Source organism: Schistocerca piceifrons, chromosome 2 (genome assembly GCF_021461385.2).
Source record: "Schistocerca piceifrons isolate TAMUIC-IGC-003096 chromosome 2, iqSchPice1.1, whole genome shotgun sequence".
NCBI classification, from domain to species: Eukaryota; Metazoa; Arthropoda; class Insecta; order Orthoptera; family Acrididae; genus Schistocerca; species Schistocerca piceifrons.
In genome coordinates this window covers 434,781,598-434,796,176 of record NC_060139.1, presented here as the reverse complement: position 1 = coordinate 434,796,176, position 14,579 = coordinate 434,781,598, and the positions used below count along the sequence as shown (strand labels likewise).

At 39.3% G+C, this 14,579-nt stretch overlaps 1 protein-coding gene across 5 annotated transcripts in view; it reads right to left on the bottom strand.

Annotated features, from left to right (window-relative positions):
- The window catches only part of LOC124777160 (esterase FE4-like), a 174,859-nt gene that overhangs the window by 144,497 nt on the left and 15,783 nt on the right, over nt 1-14,579 (bottom strand). For all 5 annotated transcript variants that reach the window (XR_007015691.1, XM_047252461.1, XM_047252465.1 and 2 more), the window contains exon 3: nt 9,849-10,005. Coding sequence is in view for 4 of the 5 variants with exons in the window: in XM_047252461.1 (XP_047108417.1) it covers nt 9,849-10,005 (157 nt within the window). In the remaining variant the exon portion in view is untranslated. The remainder of the gene's footprint in view (nt 1-9,848; nt 10,006-14,579) is intronic.

Here is a 14,579-nt window from a genome sequence, read left to right as displayed (position 1 = left end):
TCTATAAACCACACTAAAATAAACACTACATGTAGAATGCCACAGGGTCCACCTGAGTTGCAAAGTAAAATGTAGTCAACACTTTAAGAAGTTCAGTTCCAGACATTTTCTCTTGGAAGTATCTTTCATTATGTTGACTTGAAGGCCAGATTGATATCTAATTTTGTATACTGGTACTGCAACCCAATGGCAATGAGAGGTTGTGTCATAGTTATGTCTAATGGATGCTTGTTGAAGTTGTTTGTCCTAGAATATAGAACACCACTCTGAACATTAACAGAACAGGACAAGGACACATGGAAATCAATTCTGAACCTGGTTTTGTGCTGCAAGGTACAATCAGACAATTTTATCATTATCTGCAAAAACAGTATTAAGGAAGGAATGTATTTAGACGTGAGTACATGACTTCCAAAGTCATTACAGGGCCTCTGTAACATGCAGAGATATCTGCAGTAAGTATTATTTGTATTGCTCACTTTTACTTAATGGCAACTTGATTTACTTTAGTTTAATTGACCAAGAACAAATTTCATAATGTAATAGAGAATGCAAGTATTGTAAAAATAAGCTAGGACCCTTGGATTGAAGTCAAAATGATGAAAGATACTTTTAACTGTAAACTACATTGATCTGAGCATCTTGATTAGTTTATATGTGAGCAGACTCCATTTGTTAATGTAACCCAGATGGAGCCCACAAATTTTAGATGTAGTGCTTTTTTTAGCACACAATCATTAATTTCTATTGATGGGTACTGGTAAGTCACTTTTATATGCTTCATGTGGCATAACATGTGTCTATCAGCTTGCTGTGAACCAGTTGCAGTGTTCAGTCATCACATGGGTAAGGATGAGACTGGCCTGTTAATGATTATGTTTACATCAAGAACAAATGTCATTCTTTGAACACTCAGATACAGTCATAAGAAGGTGATTTATCTAAGTTAGGGACAGTAGAATGTATATGAAGGTCACATTTTAAGATTCACCAATGGCCGCTAGATGACTCCACTAACCTGTGACACTACTATTGTTTTAAAATTTGTTATTTGATATTGTTAATACAATGATAGCTCAGAAATTGGCCATATATATTCTTTACATGAACAACCATAGAGAAGCACAATCTAGTTCCAGCTGCTGGTCCCTGATATTATTTATGATCATGTTTTCCAAGCACATGGTCAGTGGGTGTGATCAGTAGTAGCTGCATGAGGAAGAAGAAATATTTAGTCCTGTGTTGTTTGGTAAAGAAAATAATATTTTGTGATTTGTTTTTAGAAGATGTATGGAGTGATAATAAATGGAGTACATTGCAAACACTATTTTTATTTGATGTACCCTGACACAGGAGCCCCTAGACCAAAATTAACATGATTGAGTCTACAGAAGTGTTTTGTTAGGAGAGTACTTAAGTACGCAAATACAGAAATCTTTAAAGTGTAATCCCAAAGTAAAGAAAACTTATTTACACTCAGGCATGAAAAGTTTTCTAATGTTTATAAAATGAAATTTGTGTCTCATTGGCTCTATCTGAAAATTTTTGGATTACGATTACACACACAGCAATCGTCCTATTCATATGAGACCTCATATGAATATGACGATTGCTGAACTTGTAAATGCTATGAATGAGTTTTTAATACATTTTTCATGAGAATTAAAATATTCAAAGCGTTCTGTTGCAATATTCATGACAAATGAAATGTTTTAAGTGATTTTCATACGAGGTGATGGCTTATGGCCGAAACCAAAAGTACTAATAACATCCAGTTAATACAGCTCAGTGTCATGAGTTTTTTGAGAGGATATACTATGGTCAGAATATTTATGCAATGTGAAGCCAATAGGCTGAGGAATATGTTGTAATGTTGAAAATAGCTACAAGTATTACGATAAGATGTTGAGGTTTGTTGACGTACATTGCAATGATGAAATGTTGTGGTTTTCTTTGTGAAATATTGATATATTGCAAAACAATGGCAAGTTCAAGTAACAATGATGGAGGTGGATAGTGACACTGCAGCGCTCTCTCCAAAGACTCAATAGTATTGACTGTGGTGGCCAGGGAAGATGCAACAATTCATCTTTCTGCTCACAAAACCAGTCCCGGATGATGCAATCTGTGTGAACAGAGTCCCTGTCATCTTGAAACACAGCATCACCAATGAAACACAGCATCACCAATGAAAAATGTTCCATAGGATGGGCCTTATCAGCCAAACTGGTCACATAATCCTTGTCAGTAATTCAACCTTGCAGAGTACCCACAGGGCTCATGAAATACCACAATATGGCTGCCAAATCTCTGCCGAACAACAACCATGTTTCACTCTTGGGACATAACTCAGGCACAAGTTGGAAACAGTGTGCAGCAAGACTCATCTGAACAAATATCTTTCTTCCATTGTCCAATGTCCAGGTTTATGGATTTGGCACCACATTTTCCTGTTACTGGCATTTGCATAACTGATGAGTGGTTGTGGGATACCAGCTCACCACGCAATTACCAGCTTATGGAGCTCCCTCCCTACTGTTTTGGTGCTAACAGGATTCATGCATGCAACATTCAGTTCTGCAGTGACTTTTGCAGCTATCATCTTTTATTTTTCGTCACAATGCTCTTCATTGGCCATATATGTCATCGATCACTCAAAACAAATTTTCATCCATATTGTGACTTAATGGATGATGTTCTTCCACTTTCCCTGTATGTGGTATAAATCTTTCATATGATGCCTCTTGTAACACCAAACACTTGGGCTGACTTGGTTACAGAAGCACCCATCATATGAGCACCAACAATTTGCCCATTTTCAGTCACTTGGCACTGGCATTATGCAGAACACTGTTCTGAGCATGAGTAACACTTGCAAATCTACTGAGGACACTTAATACTTTATTGGTGAAATATTGATGACATTTGAAAAGGTGTTGTGTATTATTTGACAAAAAATGTGTATGTTAAAATATTATTAATCAAACATGTTTTTTTCTGTTTTAGAATTTTCTGTGTGTTTATAAATTGATTATCTATGAAATAAGGAAGATGCTAAAAGTACAGCTGAAGAAGTAAATGTGGAAGAGGGGCTGCGAAAGCCAGTACAATGAAAAAGTTTTTACTGTTTTTAATGAAAAATAATAATTTTGAACAGGAAGTCAAGTATTGTAAAATGTTACTTTTGAAACATTATGTTTTAAAATAAGTTTGTTTTCTTATGTGATTTTTACTCTGTTTTTGAAAACATGCAGAAAGTTAGTGGGAATATTAATTACATGTGCTTAGTAAACGAAACAGAACTGTTAGTTACAAGTATGCTATGTAAATCAGTTGAATTATTAAAGAACAAACATTACTGTTAGAAAAAAAAATAGTGAAAATCTTTCTTTAGTTAACAAGTGTCTTGTCATTTTGCTTCCATGTTTGTTCAATTAGTATTTTGGAACAAAATAAAAATTTTCCATTTTCCTATGTTAAGCACCACTGTTAGAGTAAAAGAAATTGCATTAGGAGAGTTATCTGTGACAATGGAATTTTTCTAATTAATTTAATTTTTTGTTCTTGTAACAGTGTTTTTAAACATTGTGTATGTAATTCAAAGTGGTCATTATGTTTTACTACTCAGATTTCAGTCACTGTATTTGTTGTTTTGTAGCAGGTTAAGGCCAATCTGGGACCTAAATTCTAGTGTCATGTACTAAGAATAGATGTCAGTTCTCAAATATGTACTTCTCAGATAAAACTGTGAAATGTGCAAGAGGAACCCAATAAAATCCAAAATGTGACATGCACAACAGAGAAGGCAAACAAATCCAGTATATGATTTGCATGGGAGAGAAGACAAACAACTCCAAAATGTGACTTAAAAATGTGAAACGTAAACATCTCTGAAAGAATAAGATTCTTATTTTATTATTATGGGGACTTTGTGGACGAGAAAGGAGACATATGTGATGATTATCTCATGATGGAAAATATTTTCTATAATTTTGTAAAAATTTCTATGAGATGGTGAATCCTAAATGTTATTTAGTTCTATAGTTGCACTTGTATTTCATTACAAAAAAAAAACTGCACAGCGGTAGACAAAAATACTTTCAGAAAAATTAATGTGCATTTTTTTCAGCATCTGGTTATTATTGAAACAACAGAATTAATTTGGCAACTGCCATCAGAACTTCTCAAACAAAAATTTTGCAATAATTTTCAATGTGACAGGGTCTGCAACTGTGATGAATTTTTTGAAAGATCTCTTGATGCCTTCAGCTGTCATTCTCTATGTTTCTTGTATGATTGTATAATTTTGGCCTTTGGCCATTTTCATGTATTTTATGGATGACTTTTTAGTAGTATGTTATGTCATGTATGTTGTTGCTCCTATGACATCATGTTTTGCTCATAAAATAATTCCGAGATGTTCACACTATTTTAGGAGCACATTACTTTCAAGAAGTTGTTACACACAAGAGCAAGCATCACACAGCACAGTGATGTGTGGCCACCTGGCAGTAACCTGCATGCACTGCCTCCACTGGATCTCTGACCAACAGCGATGCCAGTCAAAGCCAACACTGAATGCACAATTTTCACCGAAGCTCAACAGAGGCCGCACACAACATATGCAATGTCTCCCAAACAGCCCACCTACTGCTGGTTTCATACCCCATTTGGCAATGCACCGAGGAACTGTTGCACACCATGTGCATTCCCAAACTCCATCCAAGAGCCGGTGTAGGCACCCCAGTCCCCAATGATACCACGCAGTGCCTTGTCAATCATCTTTCATCAAACATTTCCTCAGCTTGAGCAGGAGAGACTACATATCTGAGCACACTCAAAGATTCAATTCCCTGTCAACACCAGCACAGTGGCCAGCAAATGTCCTTACATCCTGGGCACCTCTTCACATCTTTCCAAATGAACTCACACTATGCACAGTTAACAAGTGTCACATTGGAGTGCATGGAGCAGCTGAGATTTAAGTCTACCTTACACTGGACTTGAACTTTATGTGAACATTTCACGTCACCAATACCAATGAAGTGGTGCTTGGTATGGACTTTCTCCGAGACTTTGGTTTATCTCCAGACATCTAAATGGCATCTCTGTTGCACTACACAACTGATTCACATATACCAGGCTCGTTTGGCCTTGCTGACTCTGCCACTGCACGTTCACAGAACCCAATGCTTCACGCTTTCTCAGAGTGCTCTATGTTGATGGCCTGATTCGCCCCCTCCTTGGCTGAGTTTATGGTTGGGCACTCTACAGATTCCACTCTCCATGCTCACAACATCAAACTCTAAGGGTTAATCGATGACACATTACAAAAACTGTTGCACGCTCATCGCGTGTTGCGCAGCCAATGCACACACACACAGCACACCCGCAGCATCCACCACACCCCCTACAGCAGCTCAGCAACTGCAACAATGATAGCTTACTCATGTTAGTGACATTATCCCCCCTCCCCCTTGTGTTCTCCCAGTGCACATCCCTCCCCCACAACTCAACAGCAGTTTTCCTCCAGCGTGAGTGAACGATGCTACAGTAGCCATGATTACAAATGGTACTTGCCACAAGATTAACTTAACAGAGGAACACACCAGCACCATAAGCCTGACACCTCATTCTGAGGAAATTAAATCATGTGAAAGTGATCATCCAACAACTTCTTATCATCAGAATCATCTGCCCTATGGACAATAAATGGTTATCTCCCATCCACCTCATTCTCAAAACAAAAAAATTCATGCCAATTGTGCAGAGACCATGGTGCTTTGAACACTCAGACTATAATGGAGAATTATCCGACTCCCAACATTCAAGGCCTCACACACTTCTCAAAGGCGCTCATGTGTTTAGTGTACTTGACTGCCGTAAAGTGTACCACCAACTTTAAGCGTTACTCATGACCCCATTTGGCTCCTTTGGGTACTGTTTTATGCCTTACCCCCTCAAAAATGTGGCCCAGACATGGCAACAATTTTCTCTATGCCTCACTCTTCCTCCCTCTGTCGAGGAATGTGAACACCACCTGGCTCACACACAGGCTACACTACGTGACCACATGATTAAAATTAACCACAACTAGTATGTGACACCACAACTTTCCTAGGGAATATTGTGGCTGCTGAAGGCATCTGTTCAACATCCAGCCGAGTAGATTTCATCCAAGCTTTCGAGGCTCTCACATCAGCAATCTTCTATGATATTACACTGTCTCACCTAGTATCCAACACACATTTCTCTGTCACAGCTCACGTATGCAATATGCTGATAGGTGCAGTTTTGCAATGATGCATTAGTGACACTGCTGAACTGCTCCGATTCTTTTAAAAAACTGAAAAATTTGCAGTGCAAGTGGTCAGCATTCAACAGTAAACTTCCCACGGTCTACAAAACAGTCAAACACTTCCTTGACCATAGGCCCATTATGGGTGCCACCCACAACCCAGCTAAAGATCTTTGCTTGAGATAATTCTGACACATGGACCTAATTGGCCAGTACTCTATGGACATCTGATATATCTGAGGGACCAATAATGTGGCTGCAGATTATTTGTCATGTGTGAATGCCATCACTGCATCTGTTAACATGAATGAACTGCTGACTTCAAAAGGATAATGTCTAGCTTTCGAATTTACAACATGATTCCACATGCAACTAACCTTTGAGTCACGGTTCCCCCCTGCCAATTTTGTTTGATCCCTCAACAGGAGTCCTTCCCTCACTCATGCCTACATCATTTTGGTGAGCTGTTTCTTGCACCCCTCCATTACATTGCCCACCTTGGCATCAAAATTATGATTCATTTCATCACTGAATGTTTCGTGTGGCCAGGGATCAAGAGTGACCGTCATAATTGGACTTGGTCTACCCTGTTAGTGGAGCAAGGTCAGACAACATGCACAATCACCTCCTGATAAATTTAACTAACATCCCTAAGGGCTGCCTCCACCACATCCATCTTGACATCTTGGGACTCCTCACCATGTCTGATGGGTATCGATCGCTATATCCTGTCTGCAGTTGATCAAGTTAAGAGGTCAGCATATCCCCCACAAAGCAATGGAGTTGTTGGGCGCTGGCATTGCACACTTGAAGCAACACTCATGTGCCATGGCAGATCCTGGTTGGAAGCCTTGCCATGTATACTTCTTGGCAATCAGACGGCACACAAAGATGACCTGACAGCCTTGTTCGCTAGCATTCTCTACGGCAAGAAGCGTTTGGTTCTGCCAGATGAATTTGCAGAAGAATCCAAGCTCCTGGCTCAGGATGAGCTCCATACTTTGGTTGACTGAGTTCACAACCACATACCTAATACTCATGCCCCTCTTCCGCGGTTCCAAACCCTGTCATATTTTTCCTATATAAAGAACTTGATTATATTATGTTACGGGGTGACTCAATCTGGGCAGCATTATAGCAGCCATTCTCGGTCCCCACAACGTCCTCAGCTGTCAGTAAAATGCCACAGACATCCTAAAGAATGGAAAATGTCAAGTGGTTTCAGTAAGCAGGGTGAAACCTACATTGATACTGGATGACACCACCAGCCCAACTGAGTCCTTCAACAAAGAGGTGACAGGTGACACAACCTCCAACTCAGGCACCACTAACAGTGAAATATCAAGCAGTGTGTGCGATGACAACTCTCCACTTTGTGATGCTTCCCCATGACCCCTTCAACCCCTCTATGTACAGCATTTCCAGTCAACATCGTTGACCTACACGCTGGTGTGCTGTCCATTGAAATTTGTGATGGCACCATATTCATCATCACCACTACTCCTACCACCCACCCTGGCACACCTATGGCACACATCACGTAGCTTAACACATAAAAGCTTGCCACCTATGCAGACGAGAAATGAATCTAAGCCAAAATCTCTGATGACAGGCTAGTTTCAACCAATATTCCTTTGTGCCTGTCATCATTCAATTATGGATTCACTGACAAACTGCCTCACTCCCACACAGGCCAACAATTCCGTCCACCTATGTGGTTATGGGACTACTTCATGTCCAGCCTCACCTCCACACTACTGGGTGGGCAGTGCCAGATGGGGTCTCCTGAGGTGCCTGTCAATGACCAAACTACATGACTATGTTCTTTGAGTTCAGTCTGTTGTTATTCTATGTCGTTGTTCACATATGTTTTCCGTGTGTGTAATATTTGACTGATAAATAATATTCATACATTCAAACATTTTGATAGTTCGTTCATCCAGCCACTGATGACAGTAACTGATTTAACCATATGTTAAATATGTGCTTTGTCATTTGAAATATAAAACTGGTATTTGACCTTCAAGTCCAGAGAACTGAGACAGTGATTTGAGTTAAAGTGCTGGTGGACATGAAACATATGCCATTCTCTTTATATTATTTGAAGTAAACTACTGTGAAAATTGATGAAATATGTATTTGAAATATATACTGCTGTATAATAAGTCTTTAAAACTGCAAATTTATTACTGTAGGTTTAGTTATTGTAATTATTTTTATACTAAAGTAGAACATTTCATTTTGCTTCCTGTGTACAATGCTGAAACTAGAGGATATGGGACAACCAGATGGACCTGTTAAAGGTATGTATTCATTTTCAGCAAAATGTACCAGTGAAAAGTGTATTTGTGATTAAAAAAAAAGTGAAGTGACTGGAAGATTGAAAATTGCTTCCTTTTATATTTACATAAAATGAACAGTTGAAAATATTGTCTTCTTAATTTATTTTTCTCTTGCTATGTAATTTCTGATTTACAAAGGCAAAAATTTAAATAGGAAACATGTTTTTTTTCTCTTTTACATGATTTTGTTCTTGAATATGTTTTGAACAGTTTATGTATCTTTGTATTGTCAGTTTACAGCCAGTTTTGACAACCAAAATAATTCTGGATCTGAATGTGTGATATTCTTTACAAAAATTGCCTGTCTTCTTGTCTAGACATTGGATTATATAATTGGCTGTCTGGAAACATCTGTCTATATAACACAAAGTGGGAGTGATGTAATATAGCTGGTGGATCATTTCAAGCAGTTGTGTTTTTACTCCCCCTAAAATTAATATTTTTTTCTGAATTTCATGATATCTTCAGCAGTGTCATTTATACAACATGTGCACTGTACCATAAATTTCAAAACAGCAGTAATCTGAAACTTTGCTATCACAGGGGATCATATGTAAACATATACCCAATTACTAACTTCCTGATAAAATAGATCAAGGAGATATATAAGCAAATACTGTATTCCTATCATCAGCAATGAAAATATGTCAGCAACTATTGCACTTATTTAGTTCTGGTGTAATGAAGCATTCTTAGTGAAAACATTGTTACCGAAACAGAATCACATACTTTGGAAAACTAGTCATTGTATCTAAGAGTCCACATTCAAATGATTCTTCTTTCACTATTCAGTTACTTAGAAATGCAAATCTTTAATTACAATCTGCAAAAACTTAGTAAACAACAATAGCTGAATTCAGGCCTAATTATCGTGAATCTATATAAAAAGGCTGCTGTAAGCCATTTTAGTCTGTCTGTGATGAGACTGAGTGAATGAAGACTCCTTCTCATCCAGTCTGGTAAGTCTCCCCTGACCCGGGGTTCGCCGCTGCTTGGTGAGTAGACTTGTCATCTATCCATTTACATTACATTGTCAATAATTGATTATTTTTGTTGTTAACGTATTTATTGTGGTACACATAAGGATAGGTCATGATAGTTGTCAGTATCAGCCAGGATAAGCAATGTTTGTTAGAAGACTTAAAGGAGGGGGTATTACAACTTGGAGTATCTTTGTGAAATGTTGAAGAAATCAGAGAAATTGTTACCCAGTGCTCCCAATCTGAAGTTGATTGTGACAACCACAACATCTTTTTCAAGTAAGAACTCTGGTCCAAAACGATCAGAGTTTCCCGATCCCATTGTAAATCCACCTCCATGAATCCATACCATCACTGCCTTTGAACCATTACCATTTGATGTACTCTGTAACAATAATGGCACCAACAAATGGTAAAATACAATGGGAAACAAAATTCATGATACACATAATAGTATAGATGGTATATTACTGTACATGTTGAATCTAGAATGAAAAGCAAGGAGTCAACAAAAGTAAGATCTATTTTAAAATACATATTCCCTTTGTCCTCCATGCATAAGCTACATGCGTTCTGCAGCTGATATATTGTGTGTGTGTGTGTGTGTGTGTGTGTGTGTGTGTGTGTGTGTGTGTGTGTGAAGGGAGATTAACAGAATATATAAATAAATCATTGTTTTGAAAACTGTACTGTGCTAAACAAAGGTAATGAACTGAATTTTTCACAATTCACTCAAACAACTAAACTCAGAGGCTTATCAACTTATATACATCATTGTATATCTAAAAACAAAGAAGATGTGACTTACCAAACGAAAGCGCTGGCAGGTTGATAGACACACAAACAAACACAAACATACACACAAAATTCAAGCTTTCACAACCAACGGTTGCTTCATCAGGAAAGAGCGAAGGAGAGGGAAAGACGAAAGGATGTGGGTTTTAAGGGAGACAGTAAGGAGTCATTCCAATCCCGGGTGTGCACTCGCGCATGTCCATCCGCACATGCACAGACACAAAATGTCTGCTTGTGTCTGTGTATGTGCGGATGGATATGTGTGTGTGTGTGCGAGTATATACCTGTCCTTTTTTCCCCCTAAGGTAAGTCTTTCCACTCCCGGGATTGGAATGACTCCTTACTGTTTCCCTTAAAAACCACATCCTTTCGTCTTTCCCTCTCCTTCCCTCTTTCCTGATGAAGCAACCGTTGGTTGCGAAAGCTTGAATTTTGTGTGTATGTTTGTGTTAGTTTGTGTGTCTATCAACCTGCCAGTGCTTTCGTTTGGTAAGTCACATCTTCTTTGTTTTTAGATATATTTTTCCTACATGGAATGTTTCCCTCTCTTATATTTATATACATCATTGCTTTGATTTCTTAATGTGATACTGTAACAGACAAAAAATACATTACAAAAATTTAAGACAGTTGCTGTTTCAGTACACCCTGTAAATGCACCATAAACAATTTGTACTTTCTCCATTTTCAAAAACCAAACCTCACTTAAAAACATATACGTGACAAATTACAAACAGAACTAAAAATTATTATACCAAAATTGTCCAAAAATGTTCAGAAAAGAAATGTTAACATAATAGTATATTTATGTTCAAAGCATAAATCGTTTATGTATTTCATCACCACCCAGTGATTTCCCTCACTCTGCTCTCATTCATTGTGCTATTTATTGCACTAGCTAGAACTGCACTGCAAACCACAGTTTGGTGAGATTGTTAAATGTAGTTGTTCTGGAGGTATCATCTATTTTTCATATGTTGTGAGTTACAAGATAATTGACTACAATTATGGGCATTTTCATATTCATTACATAATCATGGACTCTACACTATCAGTTACTTCATCAGTTGGTTGATGGAATTCATTCTACAGCAATTTCTGCGACAGCAGTTACAGTCAGAGAAACATCTGGAAGCCTTTTTGTCTGCGTTCATCTCCTGGGCATTGGCTACAAATCTACTACCATTTCTGCCTTATGAGACAGCAAAAGAATGCAAAGCATACATGAAGTGCATTCAGTAACACGTCACCACATTCCAGGTAATGGATCCAGCCTTGGTATAATCACTTTTCCTGTGCTGGATCTCATCCAGTACACACCAGCTATTGTGTAAACTTTCCCCTCTCACAGAACCGGCACATCTGACCTTTTAAGAAGTGTGGGTTCTATTAACCACATACTTTCACAGACAACAACACTGCCATTTCATTGCATCCTGTGTGGAATTTTATCAGTGTCATAAAGAGCCTAATCAGTCATGCTGTACTTTGGTGGTTGAGCTGTATGGACTTAATAGGAAATGCTGTTTTGTGACTCCAGTAAGTAAGGAATCATAGCAGAAGAGATGATTAGTGACACGATCCCTTGGGTGGCTCTGGATAAAAAGATGTGCCAGAAACTCTACTACAATTTGAAGACCCTACTTTGCAGCACATTTTAAAATGGGCCCAATACGTCAGTTTCACAGGCTGTGGGTCATCGATTAGAATTGTGGGGTGAACTGGCAGCAGTCACGTCAGACCCAGGGAGGGATCCAACTTTGCCAAAACAGTAAATGAGGCAAAGTAGAGTGCAAACACTGCTGCACTCCCACTCCATCTCATAAACAAGGAAACAAGTCTTGGCCCTCAAACCACTTTTTCTTTCTGTTGTGCCTAGACTGTGTTTGAAGACATGTCAGAGAAGACTGCCCCAACAGGTGGGCACAGTGCCAGGCATGCTGGAAGAAAGGGCATCTCACATCTGTCTGCCATGCTCTGGACAAACAATGCTTGCCTTGATAGGAACTAATAGACATTAATGTGATTTTATTGGAATCTCACACCACAGTGGCATCAACCAAGATACCATTCATGATGCTCACTTTGCACAATAAACAAGTTCAGCTACAGGTCGACACCAGTGACTCTGTGTCCCTGTTAAACTTTCAAATGTATCTCCACCTTGGAGTGCCACCCCTTCAATCCACTACTTGCTGCTTTGTAACATACAGCAAACAACGCATTTCACTCACAGGACAATCACAATCGCAGAAATGTACAAAAATGCCATACGACATCTCGGCTTCCTTGCTTTTCACAGCATGGGTATGGAGAACTTACTTCAGCCTTGGCACTATTTCTGCTTTCAGATTTCTCATCCATGACTCAGAACAAGTGCCATTTCAGGAATTGGAAACCCCGACATTTTTGCTTGGGGGTCTAGGAAAATTGAAGAACTTTATGGCACACATTACATTAAAGAAATCAGCATACCCTCACTTCTTCCATGCACGGCGTGTGCTCCTTGCACTGCATGATGCTTTCAAAAATGAGCTAGACAGACAGACAGACGGACTTGGATGTTATTGAACCTTTGTCTGCAAGTGTGTGAGGAACACCTTTGGTTGTTGTGAAAAAAACTGCCAGGTAAATTGTGCCTGTGTGGAAACTTTAAGGTTACAGTCAATTCCCAGTTAGAGATAGATATGTATGCCATTCTGAAATTGGATGAGCTTTTCTCTGCACTTATGGGAGGCCAACATTTTTCTAAGGTTGATTTCTCCAAACCTTGCTTACAACTACCCCGACATGAGGAATGGAAAGTCCTGGTATGCAACTCACCACATTTTACATAATTTTAAACACTTGGCTCTTGTTGTGGCCAGTTCCCCAGTGATCTTTTAAAGTTTTCCCGAGTAACTACTGCACGATGTTGCAGGCTGGATAAATTATCTAAATGACATTGTCATGAAGGGGGCCACAATGGAAGAACATGTAGGAAACTTTCAGTTCGAAGGCCTCAAGCTTGAAAAATCTTTTTTTTTTTTTTCTTTTTTTTCAACTGCTGGTGGAATACATAGGACACATCTTCTATAGCAGAGGTATTAAGCCCGCACAGAAGCTGGTTGAAGCCATCCTTGTGCTTCCTCACCCCACAAATTTGAAGGAGCTCCAGACCTTCTTGGGAAAAATAATGTATTACTGAAAATTTATTTGATTGTGCTCCCACTCAGCAACCCACGGAAGAGAGGTGTGGCTTCTGTACAGTTGCAGGCAAGTGTATCAGCACTATGTTTTGTCATATTTCAACTGGGCAAACAGCTAATGGTGGCCCTGAGGCTCATCTTGGCACATAGAGACATGGACTGCTCTGAACATCAGACTGCATTTAAAACTCCCCACTGATTCCAGCACTGGACATCTTTCTCAGCAGTTGCAATCACGAAATTCACTTCCGAAAAACCACTTAACACACCAATATTGACACCAAGTCCTGTCTACCGATGGCCCCCAATGCAGAGTTCAACCAAGATGACATCTTGTGTTTTCAGTTGAACAGACTGTCCTGTCTCCCGATAGGCGCCAATGCAGAGTTCGACCAAGACAACATCCTGTGCTTTCAGTTGAACAAAGAGGCTCAACAGGTGCTGGACACTTTTCCTGTTAGGGGGCCTGTCTGGCTGCAGCCATGAGGAAGGATGTGACATTACATCAGGTACAGTGATACATACAACATGGTTGGAACACCAACCCATTGCAGCATTACTTCACTTCCACCACCAGCTAATCCTGATGGATGGAGTTATCGTACTAACCACAGATAAATGATTTCTCTGGACCTGCAACCTCTGCACCCATCAATCTTATGGCTGTTGCACAGAAGTCACTGGGGCATCTTACAAATTAAACTGCTTTCCCAACACTGTGTACACTTGCCGTGTATAGACTGGCAGGTTGAACCTCTTGTCTGCAATGGTCATTGGTGCGAACAACAGCAAGTGGCTCCCTACCAAATGTTCTCAAGTTGGCTGATGCCCTCATGCAGGTGGGAGTGGGTTTGTGTCAACTTCATGGGCCCTTTCCTGGGTACTACCTGGCTGACTGTCCTTGACTTGTACTCCTATTTTCTGTACATGGTCAACTGTCAGCATATGAGTGTGAAGGCTATAGTCAAAGTACTAA